This window comes from Vigna angularis, chromosome 8, assembly GCF_016808095.1.
Source record: "Vigna angularis cultivar LongXiaoDou No.4 chromosome 8, ASM1680809v1, whole genome shotgun sequence".
NCBI lineage: Eukaryota > Viridiplantae > Streptophyta > Magnoliopsida > Fabales > Fabaceae > Vigna > Vigna angularis.
The window spans coordinates 27,017,391-27,032,140 of NC_068977.1; the positions used below are offsets into that span (position 1 = coordinate 27,017,391).

At 36.0% G+C, this 14,750-nt stretch overlaps 2 protein-coding genes across 2 annotated transcripts; one reads left to right on the forward strand and one right to left on the reverse strand.

Annotated features, from left to right (window-relative positions):
• Positions 1-6,399: 6,399 nt before the first annotated feature.
• On the forward strand, positions 6,400-7,182 carry LOC108345975 (uncharacterized). Its single transcript, XM_017584857.2, has one exon. The coding sequence runs from the start codon at positions 6,400-6,402 to the stop codon at positions 7,060-7,062; it is 663 nt and encodes a 220-aa protein (XP_017440346.2). The 3' UTR covers positions 7,063-7,182.
• A 223-nt stretch (positions 7,183-7,405) lies between these two features.
• LOC108345974 (mannan endo-1,4-beta-mannosidase 2) lies at positions 7,406-11,485 on the reverse strand. The gene is made up of 5 exons (XM_017584856.2): positions 10,584-11,485; positions 9,716-9,913; positions 8,716-8,838; positions 8,139-8,350; positions 7,406-7,911 (listed from the first exon to the last, which is right to left on the reverse strand). Exons 1-5 carry the CDS (start codon positions 10,941-10,943, stop codon positions 7,518-7,520), a joined length of 1,287 nt encoding a protein of 428 aa, XP_017440345.1. The 5' UTR covers positions 10,944-11,485; the 3' UTR covers positions 7,406-7,517.
• Positions 11,486-14,750: the final 3,265 nt, after the last annotated feature.

The following is a 14,750-nucleotide window of genomic DNA, read 5'->3' on the forward strand; positions in this document are numbered from 1 at the left end:
TTTAGGTAGGTACAGAGGTATGGAATGAGGCTTAATCCAGCAAAGTGCACATTGGAGGTGCCCACAGATAAGTTTCTAGGCTTAATGCAAATGTGCGAGGCATCGAAGCCAACCCTGACAAGTGCAAGATCGTCCTAGAGATGTGGAAATGTCAAAGCTTGAAGGAGGTACAACAACTGGTGGGAAGGATAACTTCTTTATCCCATTTCAGTTCCCAACTAGTCGAACGCATCAAGCTCATACTCAAAATCATGAGGAAAAGCACTACCAACAATTGGAACGAACAGTGCAAAGTCACCTTCACTGAAGTCAAGGGCATCTTGTCAAATCCTCCTGTAGTGGCCCGACCGATCCAAGGGCACGACTTACAACTTTTCCTGGCCGTATCAGACACCACAATCAGTGCGACACTAGTCCAAGAGGTCCTAGAGTTCAAATTGGTCTATTTCATCAGTTGAGTCCTATAGGGCCTAGAGAAACATTATGCCCATATTGAGAAAGTGGCGTTAACACTACTAACAATGGTGTGCCGTCTACGACTGTAATTTCAAACCAGGTGGTCATCTAGACCGACCACCCTATGGCTAAGATTCTAAGGAAGCCTGATCTGCATGAAGGATGGTCGCTTGGTCGGTCAAACTGCCCGAGCTTGACCAACATTGTGAGCCATGGATTAGGGCGCGACCAACACTTAGTTGATTTTGCAACTGAGTTGTTACCTGAAGAGGAAATCCCTTCATAGCCTTAGCGATTGTACGTTGATAGCTCATCAGACAAAAGGGCCAACATGGCCAGAGTAGTCCTTGAGGGGCCGCATGGTTTGGTGGTGGGGCAATCCCTGGTTTTTAAATTCAAAGTTTAGAATAATCAAGCTTAGTATAAAGCTCTTATTGCCGGTCAAACGTTGGCTAAGGACTTAGGAATGTTAGATCTTGAATATCGAACGAATTCTCAATTGGTCGTCGATCAAATTAACAGAGATTTCCCGATCAAGGACAATCACTTGCTACAATACTTCCACAAGGCAACAAAGTTGTTAAAAAGCTTCAGGACGGGCTGACCTCTCCAAACTAATGAACTGTAAAGAAAAAAGGTAGCTCTCCTTAGTAATCCGGCGAATTCTAACAAAACTGACCATAGAGGTCTTGGTGGTTGAAGTTTCTCAAGATAAGGGGGACTTAAGGGTTGACATACGTGCTCCGATGAAGAAACAAGAAAAGGGGGAGAAAATAAGCACGACAAATTCTAAGAGGATAGGTCGTTATGTCCTTATCGGAGAGGACCTCTATAGGCAAGGTTTCTCCACTCCTCTTTTAAAATTCATTTCAAGGGCGAAGCGAACTATGTTTTGAATGAGTTGAATGACAAAATTTGCGACCTACATTTTGGAAGACGACCTCTCAAGGTTCGAACCTTGCGAGCAAGGTACGTCTGGCCAACCCTTGAAAAGGACTGTGACACGTTCGTCAAAAGGTGCAAGACCTGTCAAGAGCACGACAATAACGCCAACTCGCCGCTCGTAGAGCTACATAACATCATTTCCCCTTGGTCGTTCGCTCAATGAGAGATGAACATTGTTGGACCTTTCCTTGTCGACTAGGCCTAGAAAAATTTTCTCCTTGTCGCTGTGGATTATTTCACTAAGTGGATAGAATCCAAACCGTTAGCCACCATAACAGCTTAGTAGGTCCAAAATTTCTTTTGGAAGATAATCTGCCACTTCGGCTTACGTCGCATGGTAATAACTGATAATAGATGCCAGTCCATTGACAAAAGGTTGGAGGATTTCTACAAAGGCTTAGGCATAAAGCATGTCACCAGCTCTGTTGAGCGCCCGCAAATGAACGTTCAGGCTGAGGTGACCAACAAAGCCATTGTGGCTGAGCTGAAACAACGTCTTGGTGATGTAAAGGGCGCTTGGGTGGACGAGCTCCCGGATGTACTATGGGGTTACTAATGCTCACTGCACGACACAACAGGAGAAACCCCGTCCAACCTTACATATAGGACAAACATCATGCTACTGGTAGAGGTAAGCGAACCTTCCCTCAGAAGACATTTGAAGGACCTAAGCCTCAATAACAAGCAACTCTGGGCAGAGCTTGATACTCTATTGGAAAGGAGGGAAATAGCGGTCGTCAAGGAAAAAACACATAAAAGATTGGTTGCCCAAAGATATATCACCAACTTTTTTTCAGGAAGGGGATTTAGTCTAGAGAAAAACATGTGAAGCCAGGAAGAACCGAACGCATGAAAAATTGATTGCCAATTGGGAAGGACCTTTTCGAGTGACTGAAGATCTGAAGAACAGAGTGTATAGAATCGAGCACCCGAATGGGAAGGCAATTCCAAACACTTGGAATGCCTCACGCTTGAAGTTTTATTTCAGTTGAAGCCTCACATAAAAGAGCTCTCATAATCAAAAAAAAATCAGAGGTTTTTCATCATATTTTTGTGTTTTTGTTCGCGTGAAAAAACGTTTGAGACAAACATAGGGAACATTCTAAGTGAACTCCTAGTTCAAACTGAGCGATGAGGAACATTCTTAGTGGACTCTCGTTGACTCAGTATAGACCTAGGGAACGTTCTAAGTGAACTCCTATTTCAAATCGATCAACTAAGAACGTTCTTAGTGAACCCTTGATGACTCAATGCAAACTTAAGGAATATTCCTAAGTGAACTCCTAGTTTTGATCGAACGATGAGAGGCTCTTTCAATAACTTAGCGAGCGTAAGCTAAAGGAAGATAACTTAGAAAAAATAAATGTTGAAAGAAAAAAAGAAGTATGCAAAAGACAAGTTGCATTAACAAGGTATATGTCAACGATTAGTATTGAGCAACCGGTGGGCAAACAACTCCTAACAATTCCTAACGATTGTTTACTGACTTATCGCCATCAAAAAACATATGCATGACAAAAAGAAAAAAACTTTGAATGAAAAACCTAGTCTAAGACATTCAGAACTTCTTCAGCCACACCCGCGCCCGTGACTTCTATCACCTCTGCCTTTCTTCTACCTTCCCCGCCTCCTGACCGCCCGCGCCTACAGCTACCTCGACCTCTAGGTATTCATCCGAGATTTAATTGATTAACACCATCTCACCCTTGTAAATATCCTTTATGTATTAAAGCTTAATACTTCAGTAGAGACGTTCAACAAAAAATGGACTTGTCGAAGGGCCTTCTTAAAATCGAGGCGGTGTTCTTCGTAGATAGCCTTGTTCATCTCCTTCACCTCCTCAACCAAAACTTCTGCTCGAGCGGTCAGAGCATCCTTCTCGACAGTAATCTTCCTACCGGCTTCCTAAAGGACAACTCAATTAGTCGTGCCTTCAATAAGCGGTTCTCCTCCGTTACGTCATTGTTTTGCTGCTTAAGAGAACGCATAGCATCGACGGTGTCCGTCATGATTTGCCGAGCCTTAACAAGAAATTGAGCAGACTCTGCATGTTTAGCCTCATAACTCAAATGGATTGAGATAGTCTCTTGCAGCTTCAACTTTAGCTCGCTGTTCGTCTCTTTGGCCTCAGCTAGTCACGTTTGAAACTTTAAAACCTTTGAAAGAAAGGGAAAAAAGCTAGAACAAAATCTTGCTGTATTTTGATATCAAAGACACCCAATCACATTTAGCGACGGGTCGACTTCAGAAGTAGTGTAAGAAAGTCGCAGAAGTAGGCACAAGGTCGAGGGTTTGGAAAATTACCGAGAAGGCTTGCATATAGGCCCAACTGTTCGAGTGCAACTAGGAAGGAGCGATGTTGAGGACCCTCAACACATTCATCTGGAACAAGCTGAATGGAAGTCACACGAACATCTCGTGAAAGAGATATCCATAGGCAAAGAAGAAGTCGTTCGGACTATCTCCCTTCCCGTGAAAAACTCGTTTATTCCCTTTGCATGTTATTAGCTTAAATAAAGGGCCGAACTCTATCGATTTCAGCACGTAATTTTGCTTGACCTAGTCTTCTGGTTGGGTCTTTCTACGGAAGCACGTGGAGAACTCGCTCACGTCGTGCAACGCCCAGTCATAACCCATTATGGCTGGAAGCGTCCCTCCCTAACCCTCATCGTCCTTGACACCCTTAACTATCACCCTGTCATAAACAAAATTTCGCTAACCGCTCTGCACAACCACCTTATTTTCATTTACACTGGTCGCGCTATCAACCAAACCCTCATCCAGCTCGGTTGACTCAGCAAAAGAGGAAGAAGACTTTGGCGCCGCCGAGGATGAAGCACCGTCGTCATAGCCTCATCCACCCCTCCCTGAACATTCCTCAGACGAAGACAAGTTTAGGTAGCCATTATTACTTGCGTAAGAATAAGTCGAACAGTGGAAGAGAGATTAAGCTAAAAAAAGTGAAAATGACATGAAAGGCTCACCATATTTATAGGCGAAGAATCCTGGATCCTCACGCTACCCGCGTCGTCAAATCAAATACGATCCAACAACCCGATTTAAATGACTCTGTAACTTCCTCTTAGTGCGGGAAACGAAAATCGTCACGCCCCAGCTTAGTAACAGTTATATTTTCAAAACACAACACGAGCACCCACTCCTCGAACTTGAAATTGAGACTATAAAGGCCCTTCACCGATTATTCTCTCGGCTCGGGCTTGAGGGGCATGTGTACCGTATAGATTGTTCGGGCAATGTATTTATCAAAAGCAATCGGTCAGTCAATTCTCTAGAACTTTCAAAATAACGAAGACCGATCAGTTGTCAACATCATTAGTGACTGAATGGTCACACTTCATATTAAGGACACCACAAACCCAACACAATTAATAAGGTAAAGCATGATTAGGAGGAATTGGGCCATAATTAGGCTAGTCCTAACTAAAAGTTTACTTCGAAATCTATAAATACAAAAATAAGGTAGGTAATTGCATTTATTGAACATTTAATGCTTAACTGTGATAACCGATCAATATAATTAAAATTGATTTGAGCGTCAGAATGTTTTTAACATATACTCACATACTTAGTCTAGACTTTAAAGAAGACGAAACAAGAAGTTATTGTGAAAGAAACAACAAAATAAAAAAGTACGAAAGAGTAGTTATCAATCCTACCCTCCAAAACATATATATATATATATATATATATATATATATATATATATATATATATATATATATATATATATATATATATATATATATATATATATATATTGTCAATATCTAGAAGTATTTTTATGTTTATATTTACCGCGTGCTTACTTCGTATTCGGTCCCTAACTTTAGGGTAGTGACATTAATTTACTTCCATGACTTTAAAATTAATTTCCTTTTAAAAATATTAAAGGAAAAGTTATTTACTTTTGTAATCATATAGTTTCAAGGAAACGTTTTAAATGATATAGAAGTGTAAATTATTTTTTTCATATGTTTATGGACCGTGTGAGTCATAATTCCATGATGTAAAATCGAAATTTATTACTCTAAGAAAGGAAAACAGGACTACTTACTAGGAAGTTTATCTAAACATGCTTAAATGCAAAATTTTAAACCATTAGTAACTAAATGATTTTGGAGTTTTGCTAAGAGATTAAACAAAATCATATTTTTATTCAGGACTTTGATTAACATTTTCTTAAAAACAATATCACATGAACAACTAAAATTTATGATAAATATATGCTTATATATGATTATATCAATTTTAAAAAATACAAAATTATATAATATTTTCAGTTCATGAGAAATAATTTATAACATAATAGATTATTTTTAAGTATGGATAATAGTTTTTAAGAATGCTAAATTTAGTTTAGATTTAGAAATAAAAAATGAAAATAATACATCCCTAGCATGATCATTAATACAATCGTGCTATTAAAGTTACAGAGATTGAACTCCAATTGTTTGGTAATGTATTGTTATTGTAATTGGAAAAACTGAAGTATAATTTTGCTTTAGAATTTAAAAACACGTTTTGCTTTTCTACCAAAGAACAATTGAAATCCCCGCTTAATTTTACAGATTCTATGTTTATTTTCTTTGGGTTAATTTTTATGGTTCTGTGTTTTCCCATCGTGATCTGTGATCTGTGTTTAATTGGATAACTATACTATTATTTAAGTCTAAGTGTTAGTAAGAACAAATAAGAGAAAAAAATATTTATATTTTTATTTTGAAAAATTACTATTAATAATAGATATTTAAATATGCTTTAACGACAACGAACGAAGCTGTTTCGTTCGGACAAAGCCCAAGCCCATCTAGCGAAAAGGCCCAAAATTTTAGACGTTGGAGCGCGAACTTGTCCCGCCAAGGGTTGTGTTCCCGCCATGAACACCTCCTCTCTCGCGTTCCCTATTTAACAAACCTAACCCTTTTATCTTCTTCGCGCCACCACCACCGTCTTCATCTTCCTCTATCTCCGATCACAATGGTTGTTTCTCTCGGCCCCGGCAAGTTCTACGGCACCAGCCTCCCCCGTCCTCGCATCTACACCGACGTCAAGTTCAACGACCACCGCGTCGACCCCCCGGTCCCCGTCACCGACCCACTCATGTCTTGGGCCCAAGAGGCCCACTGGTCCATGGGCGGCCTTAGCTTCAAGCGCCTGCGCCTCCAGGGCAAAATCGAAGGCAACGTCCAAAGACTCCGCTCCCAGCGCGAGAAGGCCCAGGCCCAAAGTCCAACCGCGGCCCATTCCGTCCTCGCCCCATCGGAAAGATCTTCCTCGCCTTCCCCTCCACCGGCCCCGGTGGTGACCAAACGCCGAAGATACATGGATCTCATCGTAGACGAAGAGGAAGAAGAAGAAGAACCAGAAGAGGTTGAGCCTCCCCGAACCCGTGTTCGGAAGAGCCGCTTAGTCAAGAAGCTCGGCGATGATTTCGATAGGGTTGCTCAGGAGAACGATGAATCCGATACGATGCCATTGAAGACTCTGACTCGAACTAGGAGATTGGTCAAGAGCACTGAAAAGAGAACAGTGGTTGAAACGGCGCAGAAATCAAAACCTAATGGAAAGAAGAGCACCAGTGAAACTGAGAGCCCTAGGGTTAGAAATTCACCAAGATTGGCTAAGCGTCTATCATATTAGATCCATGTTGTAATTAGAGGAACATTGTTTTTTTATTTTTGTTTTCTTTTCCGCATTATATTTTGTTCATGATGCTCTCTTTTCGCGTGCAAAAAAATGGGTTTTGTCCAAATTCCAAGGTTTAGGATTTGTTCAACAAAATGAAAGTAGATGCCAATGTTTTCATTAATCTCCGCATACAATCCACGGATATTTTGATAATTTAATTTGATTCAGTTACATACAAAGTAATTTTTTTTCTTTGATATCTACATTGTAGATTTTGGTTTTTCTGTATGACACAATTTGAATTATACTTTGTTCAAGCTATAACATGTATTCAACTAATCACTCCTCTCCAGAATTTGGTGATGAAAAGCTGAAACCAGAATAATAATATTGTACAAGACCTCATCCACAACAATCTGTACGGATTTCTATTCCATAATTTTGAACATTGTTTTCCACTGTTTTTGTTAACAATGTTCTTTGAAACTTACATCCAGTTGAGTCCATCCCTTTGCATTGGCCAATCTGCAAGACTGTTCAACAAATACAGAAGCAGTAGATGAACTTTCCCATGGCACCATCCCATATTCATCAGAAAATTCCTTCATACCACTGACCAGGAATTGCCAAACCAAAGCCCCCGCTCCAGATCTGTTTCTCTTGGCAGACTTATAAATTATGTCTAGAACAGCTCTGTGCATTTTTTCCCTGTCTGACACCGAAAAGTTCTGATTTTCTTCTGATAATCCAAATTCAGAGAATAAGACGGGCTTCTTCAAAACTTTGTCACCATCTTCGATGTGGGAAAGCATCCACTTGGAAACAAATTTAAGTTGGTCTTCGAATATTTGCTCATGAAACCTGTGAAAAGGCAATGCACATTAAAACATGAAATAACCACAATCGAAGTTTGGATATACGTGCTTTAAAGGGTGTAAACATAAATTTCAACAGAACTTGCTGTAACAGTTGATCTCCCAGACATAAGAATCTCTTCGATAACCTTGAGACATTCCTTCTGCAGGTTTATTTTTCTTACAACACTAAGCAAACTCAACTAAAGAGCATAGTTTTCAGGAAATGCTTACCAATGATCAGGATAGATATGAACAGAGGCGAAATCAATATTTGATATTTTGGAGTTCCGAATAAAATCAGACCCAAGTCTGGATGCCCAAAGCTCAGGATTGACAGTTGAACTTTTTGGATCATTTGGACCATAAAATCCTTCCAGACCCACAGTCAACAGATGGTTCGTGTCTATCAATTTGACAAAACTTGACATTTCGTCTATCCATCCCTGCAATTCTACCACAATTAAGTGTATACTTAAATATCAAAATATAACTGAAAGAACGCTATCCTTTTCTATAAATTCTACTACAATTATAGTTGCTGCTATGTGAAACTGCAGGTTCACTGCAGGTTCACTGCAGGTTGAGGTTGTGGAATCAGCCTCTTGCAAAGGTAAGTTAAGGCCTTCTTATGATAGATCTATAATTGGTCTAACCTTCCACAGACAGTAAAAAGGGCTAAAAATTGAATATAGAATCCTTCTTTTCAGAGTTTATCAAATTCAGCCACCGTGTTAAAAATAATTTGATATTGCCAGCATACTTTTTCCATTACTAATTCAAGGTGCTAAAGCACAGGTGAAGAACTTACTTGTAGAGTGTCACCAGAAGGATCAGACATGCAACGAGGTTCATTAATCAATTCCCAACCAAAAATGGTGGGGTCATTTCTATATTCAATGCCGGTAATACTATTCTTCCTTGTCAAGACAGTCTGCAAAAAAATATTAAAGGAAACAATTAATTGAGCTAAGACAGATTCAAGGGTTGCAGACCTGCAAAAAATCATGGCAACTACACAAAAGTAAATGTTAGATGTACAATTTAGAAGGTAAAGGAAGAAACAATTTTGATCCAGGGAAGCAGGAGATACAAGCTTCATATAAAGTCATGAATCATGGCTATAGATGAAGCCTCAGAAATAAGGTTATTTATTTGTTATATATATTAAAAAAAAATAAAACTTATGATTGGTGGGAAATGGATCTCCTACAATTTGAAAAAGAACTGCACAATCTCACAATTCATTCTACCTTTCCCTTACTTTATATATTAAAATGATCAGATATTAAAATCAAGAACGGCTGAGAACTCATGCAGTTTTTTTTTTCAGAATTGAGGAGAATCTTAATCCAATTCTACCAATGAGAACCTTTATAGGATGGAAAAATCAGACAGTTAATTGGTAAAATGGTACAACAACATTGTCACAAACCAATTATTCCAAAGCTTAAGCTATGCTATGAAGACACGTGAAAGTTTCATTAGTTTATGCTATATTATACTCTAAACCCTAGTGCAAGTTCTGTTTCTCTATGTTGATTTGATACCGTGTCATAAACAAATTAGTCAAAAGCTTAAACTATTTGATGAGCACATATTTTATTGCTTTAGGGTTTACATTTATGTTTCTAACAACTTTTAAGTAAAATACTATTTTTCTTTTTTGTTAATCAAACTACTGACTCAGAAATTCTATAAATGTTAATTTAACAAGTGGCAATAGTCACTCTCCTTTGTTTATTCTAAAATGCAGGATGCAGGGGGAAATGAAATCAAAAGAAAAGAAAAGAAGGATAGAGATGTGATACCTTGATGTAGTTTTTGAAATAAGTTCTGATAGAAGGATCAAAGAAGAAAGAATCGTTGGAGGAGCTTAAGCCTACCCCTTCTTGCCATGCCCATTTCACATACTGACTCTTCCCACCATATGCTTGCAAATTATTCACTAAGCTAAGAAGGAGCCTAATTCCATGTTGCCTTGCTTCTGCTATCACATAATCCAAGGCCTGTCACCAATCACCCATCAATCCTCACCATGATTTTCATTCACAAATAAAACTGCTACTAATCACATGAGCATAAGGAGTTACCGACACAAAGCATTTTTATTTCATCAGGCATAAAGGAAGGACACATTCAACCATCATAACCTTTTAATTGTGGTGTGTCCCAATAAATTATTTGTTGTCAAAAGTCAGAAACACCACGGACACCATTTTTGGGACAATTGCAGAAGTGATTGGTTGATTATGAATGGCAAAAGGGTAAAGAAAAATAACACGTATATCACATTGAGTCATCTTCGCAATGAACGTAATTTCAGCAGCATCAATGAAAAAAAAGCATTTTTCATTTGATTCTGCTTTATACTAACCACAGAAACACCAAGCACCAGGAAAAAAAATGGTATCTCCATTAACAGAACGATAATATTCAGGTCTAAAGACAAAAACTATGTCATGATTCGTTTCATATTTTACGACTATCGCAACCCAATATAATTCCCTCGATACAATTTGAACCAAAGCGAATCCCCAGTTTTGCAAACACCGACATACACAATTGTGTCGGTATCCGACCTGAAGCTTAAAAAACGGCACACTGAAACACAATTATCAAAATTGTCGTAGCAACAAGTTACATAATTAAAAAACAAGGAGGAACATAAACAATTACCTGAAAAGCTTGTTCATCAAAATGACCAGGGGAAGTTTGAAGGGCATTGTAGTCTCCATCGTTGAATGCCCAAGTTCGACACACAGTGAGACCCATCTTAGCACCGGTTTTCATCATTTCTCGAACCTTGGATCTCGAATAAACATCCACCGACTGAACCATTAACCAGTAAGAGTTCCACCCGTTTACGTAAAACGCTTTTCCATCCAACACAAATTGCGTCCCGTTTCTCTCCACAAAGCTCAATTCTGGCCCTTCCTCCAAAAAGCTGAACCTTATGCCCCCAAAAGACATGTAAACGAAAACCACAAACGATGCAAAACCCAGAATGGGATAAAACAGGCTATTCCCAAACACCATTATCTGGTGGCGAAATTCAACCGATTGAGGAGGTTCCCGGGGTACCCTTTTGTCCCTTTGATCAAAGGGTCACTAATTCAGTGACACTTGATGAAGATTGCTGAACCTCACACCCCACTAGTTAGTTTGGTTGTTCTTCACACCCCCAAATGGTTAAAATGTCTAGATCTCTCTGTATGAACTGACAACAGTGTGAATGGCTTGAAAGGTATTAACTTTAATGAGTTGCAAAAACAAAACTGAACCCAATGGGAATGCGCAATGAAACTTTAGTGCGTTTTTAATTTGCCGTAATTTGGGGATTTATATAGGGTGAGCTGCGCATGAAATGATGAAATGTTATGGTTATGGTTGTGCTCCCAGTTCAACCCCATAGAAGGAAAGGAACTTGAAAGATAATCGCATGTTTATCTTATTTGAAATATAGTCCAAGTTAACAGCGATGATTAGGTTGAAAATAAACTAGAGTGTGAAGAAGGGTGAGTGTGTGGTGAAATGTTTTGCACCGAGTGAAGGAACCTAACGACACTATCTTATGGACCCAACCTTCATTCGGTATCAGTTACATCAACATTAAGGAGAAGCTCCATGCTAATGTCACGTAATGCTCAAAGTATTTACCATGTTACTCAATGCAGTCCATAGAATGAACTCAGCAGGGTAAAATACAAAAAAAAAAAAAATTGTCTCAACTCTCTTTCTTCTTGTGTTTATTAAAAGTTTATTTTAGTTCTAATTAAATTTAAGTTGATATAAATATGATTATTTTAAGTTGAGTTTTAATTAAATATTTTTATATTAAATACGTAAAACTTTTACATTTTTTAATTTATTATTTTTAATTATGGGTTGCTATTTTATTCCAACGTATTATATATATATATATATATATATATATATATATAATATCTCATTTAATAATATAAAATTATTAAATAAGATAAAATAAAATAGATAGTGAATATATATAGTATCAATATAATTATCCCAAAATAATAATTATAATATTAAAATATATACAAATAAACTAAAGAGAATTAAAGTCTTTAAATATTAATTCTTATATAAAGAAATTACTACAAGTTTTGAAAAGTATAGTCACCTTTTTTCAACTGGGTAGGTGATAATTATAAAAAAGACAAACAAACAAAGTACACAGAATACAGAACAAGATAAATTAGTGTATAAAAGAGTTATTTTATATACAAAATAACGTGTATAATTTAAACACAAATAAATAATGCATAAGCACATAAGACAAATGACTCTAAATTCAATTATCTGAATATATGTCATTAACATCATAATTCACTAGAGACATGTACTTGTGGTGATCTCTATGCTTTGGAGAGTTATAGCCAAAGAGGTTATTACCCTACCACATACAAGAATAACCTTATCCAACTCTCACCATATAACTCATTCTCTATATGAGTGTGTATGATTATTAGAGTATCAGGATATCGATTTATTTAGTCTAACACATCAATGCATACACTAAAAGTATCGCTAAAAAGAATTTCTCTTTAAAATTTCTTAAACACCATCATCATCATACATTCATACAATAATTTCACATCAATTAAATAACAATCAAAATCATAAAATATAAATAAGATTCATCATAGATCTATCTCAAACAGTTAAAGAAGAAAACAAAGTCAATAATAAAATCGACACGTAGCGATGACGCTCAACATTAAACCTCTCGCAAAAAGTGGCATTCAACGACATTGTTGACGCTCACCGTCCTAGAGTTTTAAAGGCTCCAAACCTGCAGTATGAAGTTAGCGCTCAACAGTACCTTGCAACCACTCAACGCTAAAACATTCACATAACACGACACTCAATGATACAATCTAGCACTCAATAGTATGGAGTTATAAGGATCAGAGACCTAGACAACGAGACTACCGCTCAACATAGTTTGCTACCACTCAACGTTGCATCAAAAACCAAAATTTTTGTGTAGTGATTGAGAGAAATTAGACCTATCCAACTGATAAATTTGGTACTCCTCTTTAAGTATTTTGGGTTAAAACAATTTTTCATGAGATAGAATTTCTACCAAATGTTCAATTGTTCAGATTTCAATTATATAATTCACACACCCAAATAATCACAAACACTTAACATAAATTATCAACTAACTCATATAAGATCAAATAAGTCACACACACCAAAATAGATTAATTAAAAACCAAATTCATTCCCAACATTCAAAATAGAAAAAACACACAAATCATCAAAATTAGTAAAACTCACAACACATATCGACACTAGCTTTCATTACCTTGACAAAACAAACTCAGAGCTCTAAGATAACAACCACACATTCCAACTCACAAGATATTCTATGTACACATAGGAACATCATAAACATGATTAAATCATACCATTATGATCAATGATAAGTACAAACACACACATAAGGTTAAAACCTCACATACAACCAAAAGAGAAAGGTTACATGCAAGCCAAATTTGAACCAAGAGAAAACCGAACAGAAAACGGTTAACACAATTGAAGAAACTGGTCGAATAGAATAAAAGCTCACCAAGAGGATTACTCAAACAATTTTTTTATCTCCAAACAAATGAACAACAGGTAAGAAATCCTTAAAAGAAGTCAAAGAACTCTAAAAAAAAGTGATTTTTTAAGAGATAGTGTATTTTAAAATAATGAAACTCATTTATAAAACTTTCTATTTACATAATCCTTTTTAATATTAACATAACTGAATTTCATTATCTTTAAACCATTATCAATTCTAAAATATTTTCTAGGTCCTCATATATATATATATATATATAATTTTGTAATTAATATAAAATAATAATATTATTATTGAGTAAATTTTATTATTTTTATTAAAATTGTATTGAAGAAACAAGTATCTTTGCAATATGTATTAAACTTTTAATTTTAAGCTCTAATAATTTTTTATATTTTCTTGGTATTCTTAAAACGAAAAAACCTTTTTCATTTCTTATATAAAAAAGTTGTTTTTGATCTATTTGGTTTATTTACACGATTGAAATGATAAGTTGAGCATTAAGTTATCATATTAATAATTGAGTACGATGAGAAATGTATTATTTTAAAATTATTTTTAAACCTAAAAATTATCACATGTATAGAATTTTTGTTTTGTTTTTTTGTGATATTTTATTTTATCTTATTTGAAATTCACAATCAAATAAAAAAATGTTAAAAGAAAACAAGGATGTAAATCTTAAAGGAAGAGAGCAACTGTGTTTTGTATTATGTTGATTTTTTTAAAATAGAAAAAAAAAAATATAACGAGTGCATGTGTCTTAGTTTTTATGTAATATATGACTCTTTCATAATGTCATGAGTGAACAATGAGATTGAGTCAAAAAAACTATGTTGTGTAATAGACATTTTATTCTCAATATAAATTATTGATTTGAACAAATGATAATGGTATATGTAAAATGTTTTAATTTCACTATTTTACTCTATGTATTTTGTTGTGTAATAATTTCCATGTACTATGATTATGTTATACATAAACATATAAAATAATACATATGTTGATAATAAACCTACAAAAATTTAGAATGTGATAATATTATGTATATATGTAAATATTTTTGTATCTTGTAGATCCTCTCAAATGCATTGTTTTTTTATTTTTATTTTTATAAAATTTGACTTACTTTTTATAAGATATTCATTTAAAGGAGATTAATGTAATAGCTTTTGGCTAGTTCAATATTAAACCAGTGAATATGATTAATCAATGAATAACTTAGTTGGCTAGATTAATGTAATAGCTTTCTT